Genomic DNA, 20,312 nt, shown 5'->3' with positions numbered 1-20,312 from the left:
AGTAGGAATAACAGAACTATTTCTTATTCTTCAGCAGATAAAGTCATCAGTGTTAAAGTAGCTACATTTCACTCTAATAAAGAAATCTGGCTTTATGGAAAACATGTTCCTGTGGTTGACGTACTTTTAAAGTTGGTGGTTTTTTATTTCCTGTTCAGTTTCTAATTGTCAGAGCTATTTGTAAACCAGTCTGAATTTCTTCATTTTTGCTTGTTATCCTGAAAGGAAGTAGGAGCATCCAAACAGTTCAGCTATGCCAAAGAATAGTGCAATAGGATTTTACCTATTCTCACTTTTTCTCTTTGTCTGAACTGGCATAATTAACATTTCACTGGTTTTGCAATTCTACTAAAATTTAGGTTCATTTGCTGAGAAATACTCTATTTATCAGCAGAAGTTGGCAAGGCATGCTTTTATTCCTGTTCTCTTTACCACATTTTCCTTCTACCAGAAGCAGCTTGATTATTGGTATATTTGTAGTTCAGCTCTGATATTCTTACAATAAGTAATCTTTATTGTTGAGATGGTCTGTGGTTTATTCTTGAGCTGTCTCTGCTCTGTAGCTGTTAGTTGTAGTCTTACTCATTTGCTGCATTTGTGTTAGGAGTACTACTGCAACAGTAGGTTATTGTGCATTCCAATTGATTTCAGGCCTCAAACTGTTTTTTAAAAACATGATGAATGTACTGAAAGCAGTTGGCCTCAAAGAATCTGCAAAAAAGAAGGACTTGTTTTGTAAGCCTCAGTTCAAGCAATTAACAATGAGTATTGAATGGAAAAAAAACCCAGTCTTTGAGCAAAAACTGACATTATTTTAAAATTAGAATTGTGTGTTAGTTGTCTGCAAATAAATGTCTTTGCCCAGCTGCAAATCACAGACATTAAGGCCCCACAATCATGAGTTGCCACTAAAAATAATTCTCTTCCTGCCTTTTTTTGTCCTTTGTAAATCTGTGCAGACTTGGGGGCTTTGTTTTGTTATATTTTCTTGATTTGTTTTCATGTTTGCTCCATCCCTAACAGCTGGGTGGGGAAGTTGCAAAGCAATTCCAAATAGATAGTTTGTTGCTTACAAAAAATGAAGTTGTACAAGAATTAATTTTGAATTTGTTTTTTACCTCAGTTGAAAGAAACTGCATAAATTAGTAGACACTGGATTTATACTGGCAGGCAGAGTGAGCAAACAGTAGTATACTGTGGTTCTGAATATATCAAACATTTTATCTTTTTTTGGCCAGCTACATTAACTTCATAGTAGCTACCACTAAAAAAGCAGTTCTCTATTTCTTGAAAAGATTTTTCTGGATCAAAATACAGAATGCTAATAACTTGCTGTGTTAAATTTTGTTAAAGACACTAAAGCCTAGAAGATCTTTCCCATTTTTTGGGAGCACTATATGTGAGTTACACAGTGCAGTGGGTACATATAGAATCTCAGAATGGTTAAAACACCTTTAAAAAATCATGTCAAAGATGGCATTTAATGTTTACAAAATGTAAATATGCTGAACAGAATTTACTGTTTATGACTGGGGACTTGGAGTTGTCATTGTCTTTACAGAGTGGCATTGCCAAGTGACTCCAAAATGGGCAAAAAATCAAATTCATTTTCTAATACTTTAGCTAGTACATTTGCTGGGGGAGAGGGAGTGTCTGCTTCTCTTTCAAAACAAATGTGACAGCTCTGGAAAGCACATTTTTAAAATGAATCTGACATATAAATAATCCTTAATCATGAAGCAGCAAAAACATTGCTGTTTCTGAAAGACAAAAGAAAATTGAAGATATACTGCTTGCCTTGGAAGTGTCTCCTATGATTACCATAAATCTATCCCTGGATCTAAGCAGAAATTCAGTTTTGCAATTGCAAGTTCCGCAGTAATGCCAGCAAACTGAATAAACATTTTTAGAATAATTGTTGTACTTATTTTCAGTTCATACCAAATTCTCTTTTTGTAGATAATAATCTGGAGGAATGAAGTCACCTTTTTTTCCTTTCATTAGTTCTCTAAACCCAGAATTTAAATTTAAAGTAAAGAATTTGTAACTATTGGTTTCTGTGTTATAGTCAGTATTAATTCTTTTTCCCCCTATTTTTGTTTCTTATTTAGGTGTATGATTGCTGATGAGGTAAGTGATATTCCTGTTCCTCTAACACTCTTTTTTTCTGGTGCTAATGCACTTTGTGCAGATGTGACTTTTTTTTTTTTGTTTGAGAAGTGTGGGCAGAAAGGCTGTTAATGAAGGAATCATAATTCCTGTGATAGTCAGCAGATATCCTGAAAATACCTAAGTGAGGGAAAAATTGAAACCTGACATAAGTTTAGAAGAATCCTTGAGAAAACTTGAAAGGTTACTTTTAATTGCAGCTTAAATCTCCTGTACTGTTACATTTTAAAAGCACTGACTCAGTTGATTTTTTCTAAAGTTCTTTATAATTGAATAGCTAGCTATTTTTAATGCATTATTAGATATTCCTGGCCCAAAGAGATTTTTAACAGATATGGTTTCCAAAGATGAATTTTTAAAAGTGTGCTGATCAAATAGTAAAAGTAAAATTCATTGTTTCCATACATTTGAAAATATGAGTTATATTCCATATTAGGGACATCTGAGTCCAGAGTTTCTTCCCACAGATAAAGCACTTTTATAATAACGTTCTTGATGTGTTGTCAGTATAAAACCTTTCTGAAAAAGAGAATTGCTGTAGTCTCCCAATTCTAATTTGTGTTTTCTTGACACACCAGGAGGGAGAGGGAGATGGATTATTGGGATTTAAGCATCTCCTCATACTATAAAAAATCTCATTACATCTGGAGATAAACTATCCTGGCATAGAAAGCAAAATATCTGGGAGCTGTGGAAAATACAAAAGTATTCAGGGAAGAGAAAAGGGAAGCTTGGGAAAAATCAAAATATCAGTGGTAGCTATTTTTTTTTATTAAAACAGTTTATTTCCTTCCTTGAACTAGAAAATGAGCTGTGCATAATTATGCTAGCAATAAAAAGTCCTGGAAGATACATTTATTCCAAAATAAAGATCATATATATGCAGTAATGACAATAGGTGTGACACTGGAGAAAGTATTGTGCAGTGATGTGTATCCCGTGCTGTTTGGCCTATCTCTATGTAAGAAAATGTTGGTAAAATTAAATATCAGTATTGTGAGCTTGTATGTAAAAAGAAATTATGGAGGAAAACTCAAGATCAGAGAATTATTGTAAGTATCCCTGAACTGTGTAACTATGTAAGGATTTAAGAAATATAAAACTAGTATTTTTTGAAAGGTGATCTACAAATATGTTTCCATTTTTTCTCAGAGTGGGGACAGACAAGATTTTCCCAAAAAATGTTGTTTTCAGATGACCTAAGAACTACTGGTGACACAAGGGGAACTTGCATGAAAACTGAGTATTACAGTAGCTTTCCTATTATTTTCTTTCTAGTAATAGTAGAAAAATTCATTGTTTTCTTTTATGCCTGGGACATCTCTTCATTATATGATTATTTCAGTCCATTTAGACTCAATACTGGAGATGTAAGTTGTTGTTTTATGTCTCACTTCTGCGAGTAGTTAGATAGCAGCAAATCCATTCAAATATCCACTGGACTCCATGGAAAATCCTGCACAGAGCATTTTAAGGCCTGTCTCTGCTTTGGTGTTTCATAGGAGTTGAGAACTCTCTCTCACCATGTGAACAGGCACAGAAAATAGCTGCATTCATTGATAAAAACTTGGTAGGGGGTGTGGGGGGATGTGATATTTTTTAAACAAAACCCTTAATTCTGAATCTTATATAATCTGTTGCCATGAGTATTCGTCATGGGAGTATTCCCACCATGACAATATGAAGCATGTACTTTCCTGTTAAATATAAATCTGTTTGTTGAATCTTCCCCTTGTCTGTACATCTGAATTCTCACTCTGGGCTTTCTCATCTGTGGTACAGGCCAAAGAGAAACCATCAGCTCTGGTGAATCAGAGCAGTAGCTTCTTTTGGTTGATCCAGTGGGTCAACCCACAGAGCTCTTCCCACAGCTCTTTGTTCTTCATTTGTCTGTGCAGTTGAGGACCAAGTTGTATTTATTGTAAGAAGGCATCCTGTATTTTTCTTTCCTTTGCATAGTCTTTTAAAAATGTTTTTGGTAGCTTAACAAGTTAGAGTTTGATCTTTTTAGTTTCTCCTGTTAAGACTCTGAGCTGAAAATCTTCTGAGATGGAAATGTTTTTTCTGACTTTGATGAGCTAACCAGATATAACACATGTATTAATCCATTTAACTAGAAGAAATCTTGTTTCATAAAAGATGATCTGTGGTAACAAAGTGATAATTAAATACATCCTATATAAGTAGTTTTTTGACTGGATTTCCTTTATTTGGTTTGGTCTTTGTAAATTCTTTTGGGCTCTTCTGAATGGAGTATGCTTTCTGTGCAGAGACTTCTGGTTTTAATGTTGTTCTTTTATTTTCTTTTCCCAGATGGGGCTAGGAAAAACAATTCAAGCAATTGCCATTTCATACTACTATAAAAACGAATGGCCTCTCTTAATTGTAGTGCCTTCCTCTCTGAGATACCCTTGGGTGGATGAGATGGAGAAGTGGATTCCAGAGCTCTCTCCAGATGACATTAGCATCATTCAGAACAAAACTGATATTGGGTGAGTACAGTTTGTTATTCTTCTCCAGAAAGGCTTGCTCACTACCCCCTGCTCAAAGCAGAGCCACCCTCTGGGCTATCCAAATACATCCTCTGTGGTGTCAGCCACTCCTCCCAGTTTTCTACTTTTGTGTTACAGTAGTTACTCATTTTCTTAGAAGTTGAGGGATCTGCTTTTTGCAAAGTAGCAAATGCTTGTCTGCTGAAAATGAGATTACTTCAGTGTGTCTCAGGTTGAACATACACAGTTCTTTCTCAACTCTGATGAATTAATTAGCTTCTGTAAAATATTTTTTGAGAACTTCTGGTGTATATTACAAAATAAGGAAGTAATTACTGTTAGAATTCAATTTAGCACACTGAGAAAATTTGTAAGTTCGAGTAAGTAATCCCTAAATAACTGAAAAGGTCATCATGACCTACGCTTTCTATCTTTAGATTTAATAGCATGAATTCATCAGAGAGGCTATGTCTTGGGTGTTATTAGAATAACTCTCCTATTACCCTGAATTGCAAGGGTGTTTTTTGTCTGCTTTACTGTAAATGACTTGGTTGATTTTATGGTAATATTTAGATGTTGTTCTAAAACTTCAGTGTGAGGGAGACTGATCTTCATGTTTTCTGGGAATATAAAAGTGACTTGACTGCCAAGATGTGCTGCTTGGAACCTTCCTGGTAACCACAGAAATCCAACTGAAAATGCATTTTAAAAGCTTCAGCTAAGGGCGATTCTTACTGATAGTTAAAATTTAAGTTCATCACAGGAATATGGAAACTAAAATTAGATTTTTTTTTTTTTTACGGTATTTATCTAAAAAGCACTTAGTGCTTATAATCCTGGGTGCATAAAGGGGAAATGTGGACTAGGGATAATGATGGGAAAATTAAACAGCAAATGAAATTCTATTGAAGATTTTTTAGAGGAGTAGACCTTAACTGTTATTACTTACTTTTTTTTCAAAAACAAGGAAAGATGAAAACTCCCAGGAGGCTTCCTAGCAATAAGTGAGGTTGCTGTTGAACTAATTAACATTTTAACAGAAAAAGAGTTTCATGCATTGGTAAGAAAATGCAAAAATACGGCTGCCAAACTTGGTTTAGCATTTTGTTAAATTCTGCTTCCATATGTTAGGCTTTGATTTCTCTGAGTTTAATACTTTGCTTTTCTTCGAAACTTCAAGAAGTAATTTTACTGCTTGAGTGTTAACTTCTTGAATAAAAAGGTTAAAATAAACGTAGGCATCGGTTTAGGTTTGTAGTTTCTGGCTAAATTTGAAAATGGAAGTTTCTTGAATAAATTGGTTCCACTAAAACAGATAAGTTAATTTGTAAATTTTTTAATGTACCTTTCAGAAAGGGTAAGGGAAATTCGTGCTTTCCTGGTTGCTACATTTATCTGTACAGTGGCAGCCAGAGTCTTCAGTGCCCACTGTGCCAGTGCTCAAACCACTGCACCTTCCATATCCAGGAGCATGAATGAGTAGCTGCATTTACTTTCTTCCTCTTAAATCCCCAAGGAAACTTCAGCTTGCTTGCTTTCTTGATCTTTTGCTACTGAAGAACAAACAGAAATGATGCCAGCAGGGCAGTGCTGTCTGACAGATGGGTAGACCAGCTATGACCCCATCCTGGTGACTTGTGTGTCTAACAGCTTTGAGTTCCTGTGCTGCTCCTGAAGGGCCACAGTGCTCCCTAGTGATTTAAAATCAGTTTATGCCTTGGACCTGTATACATCTTGAAATTTGTTACAAAAGTTCATTTTTGGTTAAGGACTAATTTTTCGTCTTGTGCCATGTGGACTCCCTGCTTCCAGGTTCTTTGTTTTCTTCTTGTTCTGTTTGAGCAAAAAAGCTGGATAACAGCTCTGACATGGTTTGTCCAGGTGGTGAGCTTAAGAGCAGTCTGTACTTTCACAGTGCCCAAATACTCAGGGACACGGTCTGCTTAATCCTCTCAGGCTGCTGGTGGGGGGACTCTTTGTACCCAGAGCAGGAGAAACCTTCCACAGAGATATTATTACTTCAGGTGTTTGAGCGCTAATAAAGAGCTTGGCTTTTGTCCACAAAGTGGATTTTTCCAATGGAATACCCCTGGAAAGGAGCACAGGGTGAAGCACTGCATCCAGATAAATCAAATTCCTTTGAAATGCGATGGGTGTCTTCTGAAAATGGTTGTGAAATGTGTGTGGTTGGTAAGTGTGAGATGTTTTAAACACCAAAAGCTGTTGTTGACAGCCCACGTGTCAGTCAGTCTAAAAGGACACATACATATCTTCTGAGATTAGTGTTTTATAATCTCTCTGCTGTATTAATTGTCCTACAGTAAAAATGTACTAAGAAAACTTGTGGATTTTCTCTTTCAGGGGAATATCAACGAGCAAAGTAACAATTCTGGGGTATGGGCTGTTAACATCTGATGCACAGACTTTGGTGGACACTTTGTACAGGCAGAACTTTAAGGTGGTTGTGATTGATGAGTCGCACTATATGAAATCCAGAAATGCCACCCGTAGCAAGATTTTACTGCCAATTGTGCAGAAAGCTCTCAGAGCTGTTCTCCTTACTGGAACTCCTGCTCTAGGAAGACCTGAAGAGGTATTTGACGTGTTGTGTTTGGTTTTGGTTTGGTTTTTGAGGATAGTATCAGTAATAAATGTACAGTTTCATTGAATATGTTCAATTACATGCATTATGACATTAAAAGGTGCACTAGCTGCCTTAAGACGGATAAGAGACTAAACTAATGTCTTTTTGTTCAAGTTGATTTTACAAAGCTGTTTCAAATTTGTGCACAGGTGACTTGAGACAGTGTTTCTTGTAAGGAATTAATCTTTCATTTTACAGACTGATTATTGGGTGAAATAGAAAATAAAGAGCTTAAGCACAGAATTGCTTGTTTCTCCTGGGTGGGGGAGTCTTTGGTAGACAAGATCTTGTATTAAATCTTCTACTTCATCATCTGATAAAGGTAGTCCTTAGTTTATGACTGGTATTTTGAATATTCCTTATGTTCACTTGAGTCTAACAAAATACAGGCTGTGCTTGTTGCACATCCAGAATGACAAATTTTCCTTTGAAGGAAGGTCAGTTTATGGAATTAGGGAGGAGCAGAGAGATAAAAAAACCCTCTTGGGTTTTATACTGAACGCAAGACAACTGCCTCTATTTATTAAATGTAGGGGAAAAATGGAATATAAGAGCTGATTTTTATTCAGGAGACTTAAAAGAGCTATATAAATAATATTTTATGCTTCAGAATTCATCACTGTGTAAATAGAACTTATGTTTTATGAATTTAATATGTTCAAAGAGGTAATAAGTTGACAAAGATACCTGTGGTATGGAAAAGGGCTTGGTATATCATGAGTAATTACCTAAAAATTTAATACGAATATTTATGTTTATGGGTGTGCTTAATTACTAAAACTTCCTGTACAAAGACATTGCACCAACCCTGGATGAAGAATTGAAGTTAGAAAGTGTTATACCTTTGCATACTACATGGATACTGAGACCAGTATAATTGTTCAAGGTCTTTAAAGGAAATTCCATACAAGCTGTCCTTGACCGCAGCAGTGGCATCAAAATTCATGACCAAATGGAAAATAATTTGAGGTATTTTTTGTGATACTGATGTTCTTCAGTGGCTTACAAGACAGAGTATAAAAAGCATTAAATGTCTTTAATCAGTTTTGTGTCCTAAGTAGAATCTTTGTATAAAGTCTTTAAATGTATAGAAAATGATCTTGGAAGCCAGGAAGTTTTGACAGTATAACAGCTTGTAAAGCAGGATTCTTCCTAATTGAGGTCATCCAAACGGGTATTTACCTCCTGCTACTCAGCAAGGAAGAAAGCTGTGAAATTTCTGGTCTTTATTGATGTTGTCCATTTTTTGAAGTAAAACTTTAGTAATTGAGTAGGTTTTTCATGTATTTTAGGAAGCAGACCACTCGTAATACATGCAGTGGAGCTCTGCAGAAGCCCATGTACCTGGCAAATGATAAAAACTGTATTTTTAGGAATAACTTCATGTTATCCATGTTTTCTTGTTCCATGTGAATCTTTTCCAAGCTGTCAGTGCTGTTACAGTGGTCTGAGTGCTCAGTTCTTTGAGGGTTTCCCACAACTGTCCTCTCTGAAGACTCCTATACCCTGTGGAATTTTTTTTGCATGCAGGCCAAGCTGTGTGGTTTTGTACAATTATTACTGTAAACTTAGCAAAAGAACTGTGATTGATTATTTCTGATTAGTCTTATACTCATAGACAAGTTTTAATCTTTCACTGTTGCTATTTAATTTTTTATCCAGCTCTTCATGCAGATTGAGGCACTGTTTCCAAGAAGGTTTGGAACTTGGAATGAATATGCTAAAAAATACTGTGATGCTCGTGTCAGGTATTACTGCCCTTACTTATTTACATTCTTATGAGTATCTTTGATTTTTCTTGTCATGCCAAGTGAGAGAATGAGTAGGTAGTACCTCTACTGCTCTATCACACTATCTTGCTTTGAAACTGAAGGTCAGCTGCCATCTCCTCCATCAAAGAGCATTGGGAAAAGGATGACACTGTTTAAATTAATGAATTAACACTGTTAAAGTTTAAAATAAAGTTGAAGCATTCTGTTAAGTAAAATTATTTATACATTTACTGTTGTTAGTATGAGCTGTGGAGGTTTTACCTTCAGAAACTGGAGTTTTTGACTCTCAGTCTTAAGCTCATGGTCATGTAATAATTTATATCTCTCTTTATTATGGGATACAGTTTTTTTGCTAACTCACCACATTTGGATGGGAAAAGAAGTCCAGTACTTGTCTCTGTATTTCACAGGCTGACTGTCTTAGCTAAAGATTTCATATCTACAACTTTGCATGTATTCAGAATAACATATTTTTGTCAGCTACATTGGCTAGCATTTAATTTTTACAATAATAATTACATGGTTTCATTTTCATAAAACTTGTTTTTCTCCCTCCATCATATGCACTTTATCAGTAGTTAACTTCAAATAACATGGAAGATCTCTGTCTAATTTTCAGACAGGGAAATGCTATTTTTTCCATGGTGTTTTGACTGAATGCATCTGTAATTTTCACACCACAAGTGCGCGTGGGTACAGCATGGTTTGCTACTCAATCATAGATGATTATCTTATTTTTGGAATACCATAAATGTAATAAAAATCAAGTTTAGGGTTTGGCAAGCTTTCAGTGAATAACTTTTTCTTCATGACTTGGCTGGAACAAAACATCCTGTGGTAATAAACTTGATAGGATTATTTTATGCAGCGCTTCCTGTGAAAATATAGGTGGTTTTTCCTTAGGTATCCATGGACACCTTTTTAAAGATCAAATCCAAACTATTTCTGTGAGGTTTAGCCTGCCTTTTCTGTCATATCCCCGATGCTGAGGGTGGAGGAAGGAGGCCTTTGTAAGGACAGACATATAAATAGACCAAGGAAGGGATAAGAACAGAAGATGTTGCTGTCTTCCATCTGTGCTATTCCCACTTCACCAGTGCAGAAGTGACTCCCTCAGCCCCTTTCCCAATTTATTATATTCAGCTAATTCAGCTAATTAGAACACTGTTGATAAAGTCAATAAGGCTTAAAAATCCTAAATGATTGTGGGGATTTCTGTAGAGGTTTTGTGGCTGTTCGTTTGGTCTTTTAATAAAAATCACATGCTTATAACACACTCTTCTGGCCCTGGAAAATGCTACCTGGGCTTTTCTCCAAATCTGTCATGTTCATTATTTTATTGTCTCCTGGTGATGCTGACAGAGAAAAGCTGCTGTTCCTGCTGCAACACTTCCTCAAAAACAGCAAAGCAAGGAAAGAATAAGGAAGACTGAGTTAATAAATTTATTCTCTTTTCAGCCTTTAGCTTTTTAATGTTAAACCTCTTTCTCTATTTAAGCATGCTCATTAAATATTTTTACTTTTAAGGATGATAGCTTAAGCTTTAAATCCTGTCTCTGGCAATAACTAAGAAGGAATTCTTAGGGAGGGAAAAACAGGAATATTGATGGTGATATTTGCAGTTTTCATGATGGCTTTCCTGTCTGTAATATGATAAAGATTATTCTAATGGTGGTATATTCTCATTAGTCCATTGAAACAGGAGTTCCAAAATTGAACCTGAAACTTCTGTTTCCTGTGGACAGTGAAGTATGGGAAGCTGGGAATAGACAGGATTGTGTGCAGGTGATGGGCAGTGACTTTTGCAGGCAGTGGTGGCTGCTGGAAAGTTGAAACACACTTTCGCATCCAATAGTGTGCTCTAAAATTAATTACATACTGAAGACTTCTAGTGAATTTGGAAGATCTCGTGTTCACATTCTGTATTGATTTATAATTTTCAGGTTTTTTGGTAAAAGAAGGCAATGGGATTATAGAGGAGCTTCAAACTTGGAGGAACTACATAAACTTTTAAATGAAATAATGATCAGAAGACTGAAGAAAGATGTCCTAACTCAGTTACCTCCCAAAGTCAGGCAGCGTATTCCATTTGACCTCCCACAAGCTGCAGCAAAAGTAAATTTTTCACTTTTGATAAAAATACATTTGTTAATAAATGGAAGTATCTGTATTTGGGTATGTGGTTTTATGTATGCGTGTGTATTATATGTAGTTACAAAGACTGTGTGACTATAAAGCAGAGTATTCTGCTGCTATTTTTAAATTATAACACAAAGAACATTAATTCAGCAATTTTTTTATAAATTATAAAATTTGTTGTAATTCTAGTACAGTCTTCTTTTCTCTCTTCTTTTCCCATAGATTTTGAATCCTACACTTACTTTTAGCCCAATCTGATAGAATTCTCCAAAGTTCCTAAACATTTCAAACTTGAAACATACCTGTTGAGGTAGAACGTGCTTTGTACTCTGTGTGTAACCACTGGTCTCTTCTGCCAATTAGAATCTGAATGCCACTTTTGCAGAGTGGGAGAAATTAATGAGAAGTCCGAGTTCAGATGCCACTGAAAGCCACTTTTCTCAAGCCATGAATCTGATCACACGCATGTATAAGGAAACAGCCATTGCCAAGGTGAGCCTGCAAGTCTTTCTTTAATATCCCTAAATTAGCCAGCATGTGTTTTTAACCTCATAAAATTGGTTTTATTGGCCAGAACACAAGATGAGGTTATTTGGTTTGTTATATAATCATGACATGGAGAAACACTCTCTTTTTCCCCTGTGTGTTTATGGAATAGGCAGAACCCCATTACAATGAAAAAAGAAATCTGAAGACTGCTGCAGTGTGTATTGCATTAACTGTTGATCACTGATAAATTTGGTTATTAACTGTCATCATTGCTTTAATGGCTTTTGCAAAAGATACTGAAAATTACGTTTGACACAGAAGAATTCTATGAATGCTTAAATAGAGCAATATTTTATGATTATGCTATCATGAACTTATCAAATTTATTCTTTCAGTTTTGATATATGGCTTTGTGTGTGTGGATACAGAAGTTCTGATTAAATATTACCTTGTCTATTTGAAATATGTTTGTTTTTCTCAAATACGGATTAAAACATCAGATAATGATGTCTGAATTAAAAGGGGATTTATCTGCATCTTAATCTGAAAGAAGTGCTATGTAATTATATGATCTTTTGAGGATAAATGTGGGTTTTTCTCTCTCTGAAGGAGTAAGTTAGGTTTCTCAAAGACATCAAGTTGTGATTTTTTTTAAACAAAATTAATCTGAATTATTTGATTCTTAGCAATGTCAGTGTTTGACAAAGTCTTACATGGATAAGAAAAGATATGGAAATTTACCTTTTGATGTTACAAGGACTTGAAAGACATGAAAATAAAAACTGTCTTTTTGAACATTTTGTGTGTCTCACTAATGAAAACACTCTCACTGCAGGCAGGAGCAGTCAAGGACTACATCAAAATGATGCTTGACAATGACAAACTGAAGTTCCTGGTCTTTGCCCATCACCTGAGCATGCTGCAAGCCTGCACAGAGGCAGTGATAGAGAGCAAGGTAAAGCCTTAAATGTGCACACAGATTTACCTGCACTTACACAAATGGCTGTCAGCTGTGTTTGAATTCAGCAGAACTGCACACGGGTACAGGAATGGAAGGATTTTATGTGTATATGGATCTGTGCCACTGGATTCAAAGGGATCATGGGGTTCTGAGCAGCTGCTTTGTGTTTAAGGATGATGTAAACACAATTGTATCTGGTATGGCTTTATCATTATTATTATTATTAAATCAATGTCATAGGCAATTGTTTGCCAAATTTTTCTACCAGTATGCTTCTGTCTATTTTTGAGGGTTTTAACTGCACACTATCATCTCACCTGAATGTTGAATTCAAAGCAGTAAAAATGTTTGCAAACAGCTTTCACCTTGTTTTTATCATGTACTCTCAACTATTGCTAGGGAATGGTGGCTGACTTCGCTGTTTTGTATTTTTATTCTTTTTAACTGTTTGGGTTTTTAAAAAATGTCAGGGTAATTCCGGATTCTTCTGTGTGATATTCCATTTTAAGATCCCATGTTCATTCTGTCTTCTGCTTTTGCAAAAAGTCTACACTTCTCTAGATAGAGACTTAATTTTAAATCAGAGGGCAAGAGAGTTCTGCTGTATCCTGATCCCCATGGCAGGAATAGAACAGTCCTTGTCCTATGTTTACTGGGGGACAGGGAGGGATTGGGTCTGAAAACAGACACTGATGATGTCATTTAGTCTCTGTTCTGATGTTACAGGCTCGCTACATCCGCATAGATGGGAGTGTTCCCTCTGCAGAGAGGATTCACCTCGTCAATCAGTTTCAGAAGGACCCCGAAACCCGGGTTGCTATTTTGAGTATTCAGGCAGCTGGTCAGGTAGGGCAGAACAGAAAATAAGTGAAACTAATACACTTGAAGAATATAGCTACTGAAATCATTGATGACTGAAGTGCTTTACCGAAGGCAGTTTATCTTCATGCAGTTTCTCCTTTGTAGACCCTGTGTTCATTTCTTTGCACTAATCATGTTAACTGTTCTAAACCTCTATTGAATTTACTTGCGCTAAATGATGATAAGCAGCAGTATCTCTTTATTGAATAATTAGAAAAACTCCATTTCTCTACAAGCACTAGATTAGTAAGAAATAGATGTTATTCCATAATGAAAAACGATGTACAGTCTTTGCACAATATTGAAGTATTTTTTGAATCTGAGGCCCAAGGCAGAATCAGTAAAATAAACCCATCTGCCGTTGAAGACCACCTTGACTACCCTCTTATTTCCATATTAAAATGTCCTGTACAACATTTTTAAAGCTAAAGATAATCAGATAATCAGTTTTTGTGTGTGGCATCTATTTTAAAGAATGCATCTGCTTATTCTGCTTAGGGTTTAACATTCACTGCTGCCACTCACGTTGTGTTTGCTGAATTATATTGGGATCCAGGCCACATCAAACAGGCAGAAGACAGAGCACACCGCATTGGGCAGTGCAGCTCTGTGAACATTCACTTCCTGATTGCCAGAGGAACCATGGACACCCTCATGTGGGCAATGCTGAACCGCAAGGTGGGTGTGCACTGGGGCCAGGGGCTCACAGCTCCCTGTGGCTGGGGTTGCACTCCAGTGCCACCAAGGTCTTGTTTATCTGGAGCACTCTCTGAGACAAATTGATACGCCTGCAATTGCTGATCATCAAAATGTCCCTCTTCGTTCTGATTTAGTCTTTTCTAGCTTTTTGCTGGTCATTCAAGATGCAAAGATAACGAGTCTTTGCCAAGGGGAATGGGATGGTTCATATCCACAGGAGATGGTTGTTTTATTTTCTAACTCTCTATTGCTATTGTTTCTCAATTTACAATTTCAAGACATTCAGGCATTCTGCTCTCGGAACAGCTAGAATTTGTTGTGGGTTTGGTTTTTTTTAGTAGAACGAATGTTGTGCCTAAACTAAGCTTCCTTTCTGAGAGGCAGAGGCATTCTCAGATAATTCTTTTTCAGTAGATCCAAGATTACACTAATCTTTTATTCTGTTGCCATTTTCCACAAGTATCACCCAGTTGTTTGCAGTCAGGGAATCATAGAATGGTTTAGGTTGGAAGGGTCCTTAAAGCTCATCCTGTCTGGTGCATTAGGAGTCTCCTTAAACAAGGCGGAGGGGGGGCTCAGTAATTCAACATCAATTTACCTTACAAGTTCTGTCACTAAATAATTCTGCCTGTATTTGTCTCCACATGCCAAGCAAAGCAAGTTAAGGCTGTTAGAGATGTACACAGTGTATATATTCTTTTTTATCTTCAATAAATACTGACACTTTGTGTACAGCTTCACTGTTTGTAGCGTGCTAAATACAGCAGATAACATTATTGTCTTCCTGCAGGCCAAAGTCACAGGCAGCACCTTGAATGGCAAGAAAGAGAAAATGCAGGCTGAAGAAGGTGATAAGGACAAATGGGATTTTTTGAGTTTTGCTGAGACCTGGACCCCAAATGAAAGGCTAGAAAATCTCCAAAATGAACTTTTATTTACACATGTAAGACTTGAAACTTTGTTTTGTTTCTTTTGATTAAAAAAAAAATGTAATAGTCATTTGTTTCAGCTTTCTGTGCACTTCAGACATTACAAATGGAGAAAAACAAAAAAAAAGGTAGGAAAAAGTAATGTAAATTCCATTTTAAAACTTAGGTGAAGTTGGAAAAAGTGCTCTGTGGGGAATAAATGTCACCTACATCTTCTGATGGTTCCTTATGTTTCCTTTAGGTGACTGAGCCACCCTCAGAGTCAGATAAGACCAAGTAATTTCTGTTCAAATGACATCTTTGCTAACTCGGCTGAATTAATTGGACTAATATTTAAAACAATGTTTGAAAGCCTTTCCTTGCTATGAGCATCTTCAAAAAAGGCACACAGCTTATCAGTTCTGTGTATCTGTTTTCTGGTAGTGCCATTTCAGAATTTCCTGGAGAATATTGAAAATACTTTTCTGAAATCGGGAGAGGAATGTTGAATTGCTTTTTGTTCTCACTGTTTGTTCCTGAAGTTCATTAAAGATACCTTTTGTTTAACACTTCCTGATGCAGTCTTAAGTGGGGTTTAGAGGTCTTTTCCAATGTAAATGATTCTGTGATTCTTATTCTTTCCTCTTCCCTAGTTTGAAAAGGATAGACAGCACGACATACGTTCCTTCTTTTCCCCCAAATCCTCCACGGAGAAGAAACGCAAAAGATTTTCTGGTGATGAATTGTTACATAATGATTCAGAATATCCTGCAGTCACAAAAGAAGAGGATGCAGAGAAGAGCAGTGAAAACCTGGATTCCACAAGAATAAATGAGGTGGAGACAATTTGTGATGAAGATACCTGTGATCCTTGTGAACATGACACGAAAAGAGCAAAGAGCATAAGTGGATCGACCCCAGTCAGCTCTAGTAATAAAAAGAAAACATCTTTGACTGGAAAAAAGCCTTCTTTGTTTTCAGAAAAAAACAGTGAACTTCATCCTTGTGGCTTAAATGCTTCAAGTGAAAGTACAGCTTTAAATAAAGTTTGGCACTGCAGTGCTTGCACTTACATTAACAATGCTCTGCTGCCTTACTGTGAGATGTGCCATTTGCCCCAGAGCAGGGATGGTGAGTAAGGGGTGCTGCAGAGGGAAAGATGCATTTTTATTTCAGTTGTGATCAGGCTCAGAAAATACAATTTTTTTTGAAGCTGTGACTATGCAGATGTCCAGGAAAATAGGAAGAATTGTGTCTTTACATGAATAAATACCCCTCAAGTGCTCCTCCTTAGCCTTTGCTTTCCCAGGGATCTCTTACACAAGTCTAACTTGAAACAAGTGAAAATGCCCATGAAATGTTAACAGGATATAAATTCCATAAGGAAGAATATATCCTCTGTTTTCTTTGCAGCAAATGTCCCTCTCATCTTCTTGGAGGTTTATGGTTATTCTGATTACAATTAAACAGCAAAGCTTTTCTTTACCTTTCAAAACTAAGCAGTGTGGTGTTGGAGTTTTATTAACTTGAGCACTGTGTATTTGTCATGAGAGACATTATCTGGAAAATATGGCTTTACTTTCTTCACCAGCTCACAGTACATTTCTTATACTAAATTTATTCAAGCTATCTGGAAAATTAATGAAACATTTTTACAAATATATGTCAATATTTGTCATTTTAGTTGCAAAGCCATGGGTAAAGTTCTTTTTACTTCCTTTTTTATTTATTTAAATCTCTGGATTTGTTCAAATAAGGACAACTTATGACTGTCACAGCTATAAATCAATGCCTGGAAAACTACTTCATGTGTTTACGGTATACAATAATTGTATGTACTATAGGATTGCTAACTGCATTGTTTATTACATATATATTTTGACATTAATTTGGGTGCACAGGATTACATAAATGAAAAGCTTTGTTGCATGTGTTTGTTCTCCTACCATTAAAGTTAGCTCTAACTTTCCAAGTGGTTGCACCATAACAATATTAGAGAATGCAGTGTTATTTATTTCAGTGATGTGTTCCTGTCTCAGATGTGTTATTAGGTACCTGCCATGTACCTAATCATCACATTGCTTGTTTCTTTGTCTTTAGGTGAGAGAAATGGTGAAGCTCCCAGGAACCAGACTGAGGAAGGAGTATCAGAGGAGCCCAGGAGAGGTGGAGAGAAAGCAGAGGGCAGTGCTGAAGGCAGAAGAGGAAATTTGGGGGAATTGGGGGCCCATCAGTCTCTTGAAATCAGAGAACAGGAAACCATTGGCACTGAAAAAAAAGAAAGTGAAAAAGAATGTGGAGAAGGTAAAGTGGGACTCTGAAATAACAATTTTATCCCATTGTGAAACTGGATTAAATGCCTCTGGCATGACAAAATGGCTTTTAAATAAAAACCTACACCTCTGAAACACAGAAGTACAAACACCAACGTGGAACTTTCGCATTTCGGCCTGGGCCGTTTGTTGAATTTTGATGCTGGATGAGCCCAGCCTTTCCACACAGCTCCTGGAGCAAACCAGAGCTGACTTCAGGACTGTGTCAAACCAGCAGCTGGGAATGTGGATGGTTTTACTGGAACACAGGACAGACACAGGCAAAACAGATGATGAGTCATTCAGGAGAAACAGAAAAATAAAATACACAAATACCTTCATAGTTTGCTTCTTGAGCTCTGCACCTTATGTTGTTCTGGAATTAGATACATATTTAATATTATTTTTAATGTCAGAGTAGAATGAATTAATAAAAATTTTTAATGCCAACTTTTTTTTTTTTGTTGTAGACAAATCAGACACATTCCAAATATATGATGGGCTTATGTTTTGTGCAAGCAGGAATACTGATAGAATCCACCTCTATACAAAGGTAAGCTTGAAATATGCATGGTGGTTGTAATTTTAAAATTGCAGAGGAAAATGTTGCCCTGTGAAATGTTTCTGTATACTCTCTTGTGTTATGTTTGATGTAAAAGCATTAATATTTTTGTATTAACTGAAATGTAAAAAAATTAGGTAGTTTATCATTCTAGTTCTTTTTCTCAATGGAATTGAGTAATAATTCCACAGACACATAACTTCCAACACTTCTCTTGACCTACAGAATTGGGCTGATATATTAAATCATATTAGAAATGCTAGATAGAGTTCTTTAAAATTCCTTTTTTGTTATTACAGTATCTTATAACAAAATAACTTGAGCAGAGTAACATTCAAAATTCAAATAAAAAATTGCAAATTGTGTCAGTCAGTCCTGACATATCAAGTAAATAAAATATTGCCACCACATTTTCAGAAAGCTCAACATTGATGCTGTGTGTAAGTCAGTAACTTCCTGAATAAAGCACATTATCATTAATGTGCAGTGGTGATTGGGTACAGAAACCAGCAGCTGGGAATTTTCCAGGTCATTATTCAAGGGGAGGTCAGAACTTGCCAATTTATTCTTTCAAGTAATAGGAAAGTCCAATGGGAAGATTTCTTCAAATTACTGAGTGAATCAGTGTATTCAGGTGCCACTAAAGCAGCACAGATAACTGAGGGCAAGTCTTTGGGATGAGACATTGTTATGAGGCTGATGCAGCTGGGAAAAGTCAAAAATTCCTCTTGTATCTGAAAATTTGTTACACGTGCTTAAAATGTATGCTGCTGCCTAGCTTCACATGTTTTATTCAGACAAAGATGCATTTTCAGTGGGTTTTGGGCAATTGTCTGGTTTGGGTTTTGCTGGGATTAAAGATTAATCATGCCAGATACTGCACAAAATCTGCTGAATGGGGAGACACCAGGGAATTCTGCTTTGACTCCTCTCAAGTGCTTGTGAATGATCAATAAGTTCAATAAGTTCCAGATGTACCCATTGGGACAACTTACTCTTTTAAAAATTAAGTGGAGAACTTTTTCAGGTATTAAAAAGAAGTATGATAAACAATGTTCAAGAGTTCTTATTTTAAATTATAATGAAGTGACATTCTCCTATCTCAAATCATTAATTTCCCTTAGAATTCAGTCAAGAGGATTATAATTTCAGTTTAATATAAGGCAGTTTGTGTGTCTGAACTATTTGCAAAGACAAAATCAAGTTTATTAAATGTTAAAATGTTCAGCCTTGTTACTTTTCAGTAGATTAATATGAATCATCTTTCTTGCATTTTTTTCTGTTATCTCTGTGCCTTATTGTTAATTCTGGAAAAATTTGACCTTGAGGGACTAAAATGAGTAGGAAGGGAGGAGAATTCACTTGAAACAGATTACTTTTTCTACATTGTGCTACACTGCATCAGTAAACAAAACTGTTTGCTTGTCTAGGATGGTGAGCCACTGAATCATAATTTCATTCCATTGGACATACAGCTGGATAACTGGGAAGATTTACCAGAGACTTTCCAGAATAAAAAAAATCGTGCATTGGTAAGAACAAGTTCTACTGGCACAGCAATATAATATTTCATGCAGAAGAGAAGATTACTTACTTTTTTTTAAAAAAATGGGATTGGCTTTAGGGATATAGGCACAGTTTCATCAAAGCAGGCTTACAGATGTAGATGTGAATATTAATTATGCAGTCTGTTACTCTGGCAAATTATTGTGCCTCCTGTTCACATTGCAGTAGAAGGAATCAACCAGGCATCATTTCATTTCTCATTTACAGGATTAGTTACTAACTTTCATAAGTCAACAAAATAACTTCTTAAAGGTTCTGAATTAAATGGAGCACACTCTAAATAAGAATGTTCTGGATTGTATCAGAGCTGCAGGCCTGAGCAGGCCTTCACTCTTACTCTCCCTTTGGTTTACTAACAGTTTTCAAAGCAGTGTCAGGCACAGTTCCACAGATATTCAGTTAATTTAGGAATAAAGATCCCATTCATAATGGGGTTTGAGAAGAACACTGCAAACACAAGTACTCAAGTAAGGAAATCCAGATTTAAACTGGATGGGAAATATTATCTGCTTAACTTAAAATCTGATTTCCCAAACAGAAAACCTTCATGTAGGAACAAAACTGATTCTTTCTGTAGGTTCTCCAGCAAGGTTGGAATTTAAATTTGTAGTGGGGATACCGGACTGATTCAACCTGCTGTTGTGTGAAGCAGCTGTTGAGTGGGTTCCACAGATGGGGGGTGTGAAGAGTTATCTGCAAGCACCATCTCTGATTGTAGGAGCTGTTTCCAGTCAGTGT

General features: G+C 36.2%; 1 protein-coding gene across 1 annotated transcript in view; it reads left to right on the top strand.

The window, feature by feature from the left end:
- Window positions 1-20,312, top strand: part of ZRANB3 (zinc finger RANBP2-type containing 3) — a 35,553-nt gene that overhangs the window by 10,735 nt on the left and 4,506 nt on the right. The window contains exons 2-15 of the mRNA XM_062498226.1: window positions 2,112-2,130; window positions 4,483-4,661; window positions 7,023-7,254; window positions 8,968-9,053; window positions 11,021-11,192; window positions 11,580-11,708; window positions 12,541-12,660; window positions 13,393-13,512; window positions 14,026-14,205; window positions 15,017-15,169; window positions 15,788-16,265; window positions 17,235-17,438; window positions 17,917-17,999; window positions 19,439-19,540. Coding sequence (XP_062354210.1) covers window positions 2,112-2,130; window positions 4,483-4,661; window positions 7,023-7,254; window positions 8,968-9,053; window positions 11,021-11,192; window positions 11,580-11,708; window positions 12,541-12,660; window positions 13,393-13,512; window positions 14,026-14,205; window positions 15,017-15,169; window positions 15,788-16,265; window positions 17,235-17,438; window positions 17,917-17,999; window positions 19,439-19,540 — 2,257 coding nt within the window. The remainder of the gene's footprint in view (window positions 1-2,111; window positions 2,131-4,482; window positions 4,662-7,022; window positions 7,255-8,967; window positions 9,054-11,020; window positions 11,193-11,579; window positions 11,709-12,540; window positions 12,661-13,392; window positions 13,513-14,025; window positions 14,206-15,016; window positions 15,170-15,787; window positions 16,266-17,234; window positions 17,439-17,916; window positions 18,000-19,438; window positions 19,541-20,312) is intronic.

The sequence above is a fragment of the Cinclus cinclus genome, chromosome 9 (genome assembly GCF_963662255.1).
Source record: "Cinclus cinclus chromosome 9, bCinCin1.1, whole genome shotgun sequence".
Classification (NCBI taxonomy): domain Eukaryota; kingdom Metazoa; phylum Chordata; class Aves; order Passeriformes; family Cinclidae; genus Cinclus; species Cinclus cinclus.
The sequence above is the reverse complement of the archived record's forward strand: the minus strand, read 5'-3'. Positions and strand labels throughout refer to the sequence as shown.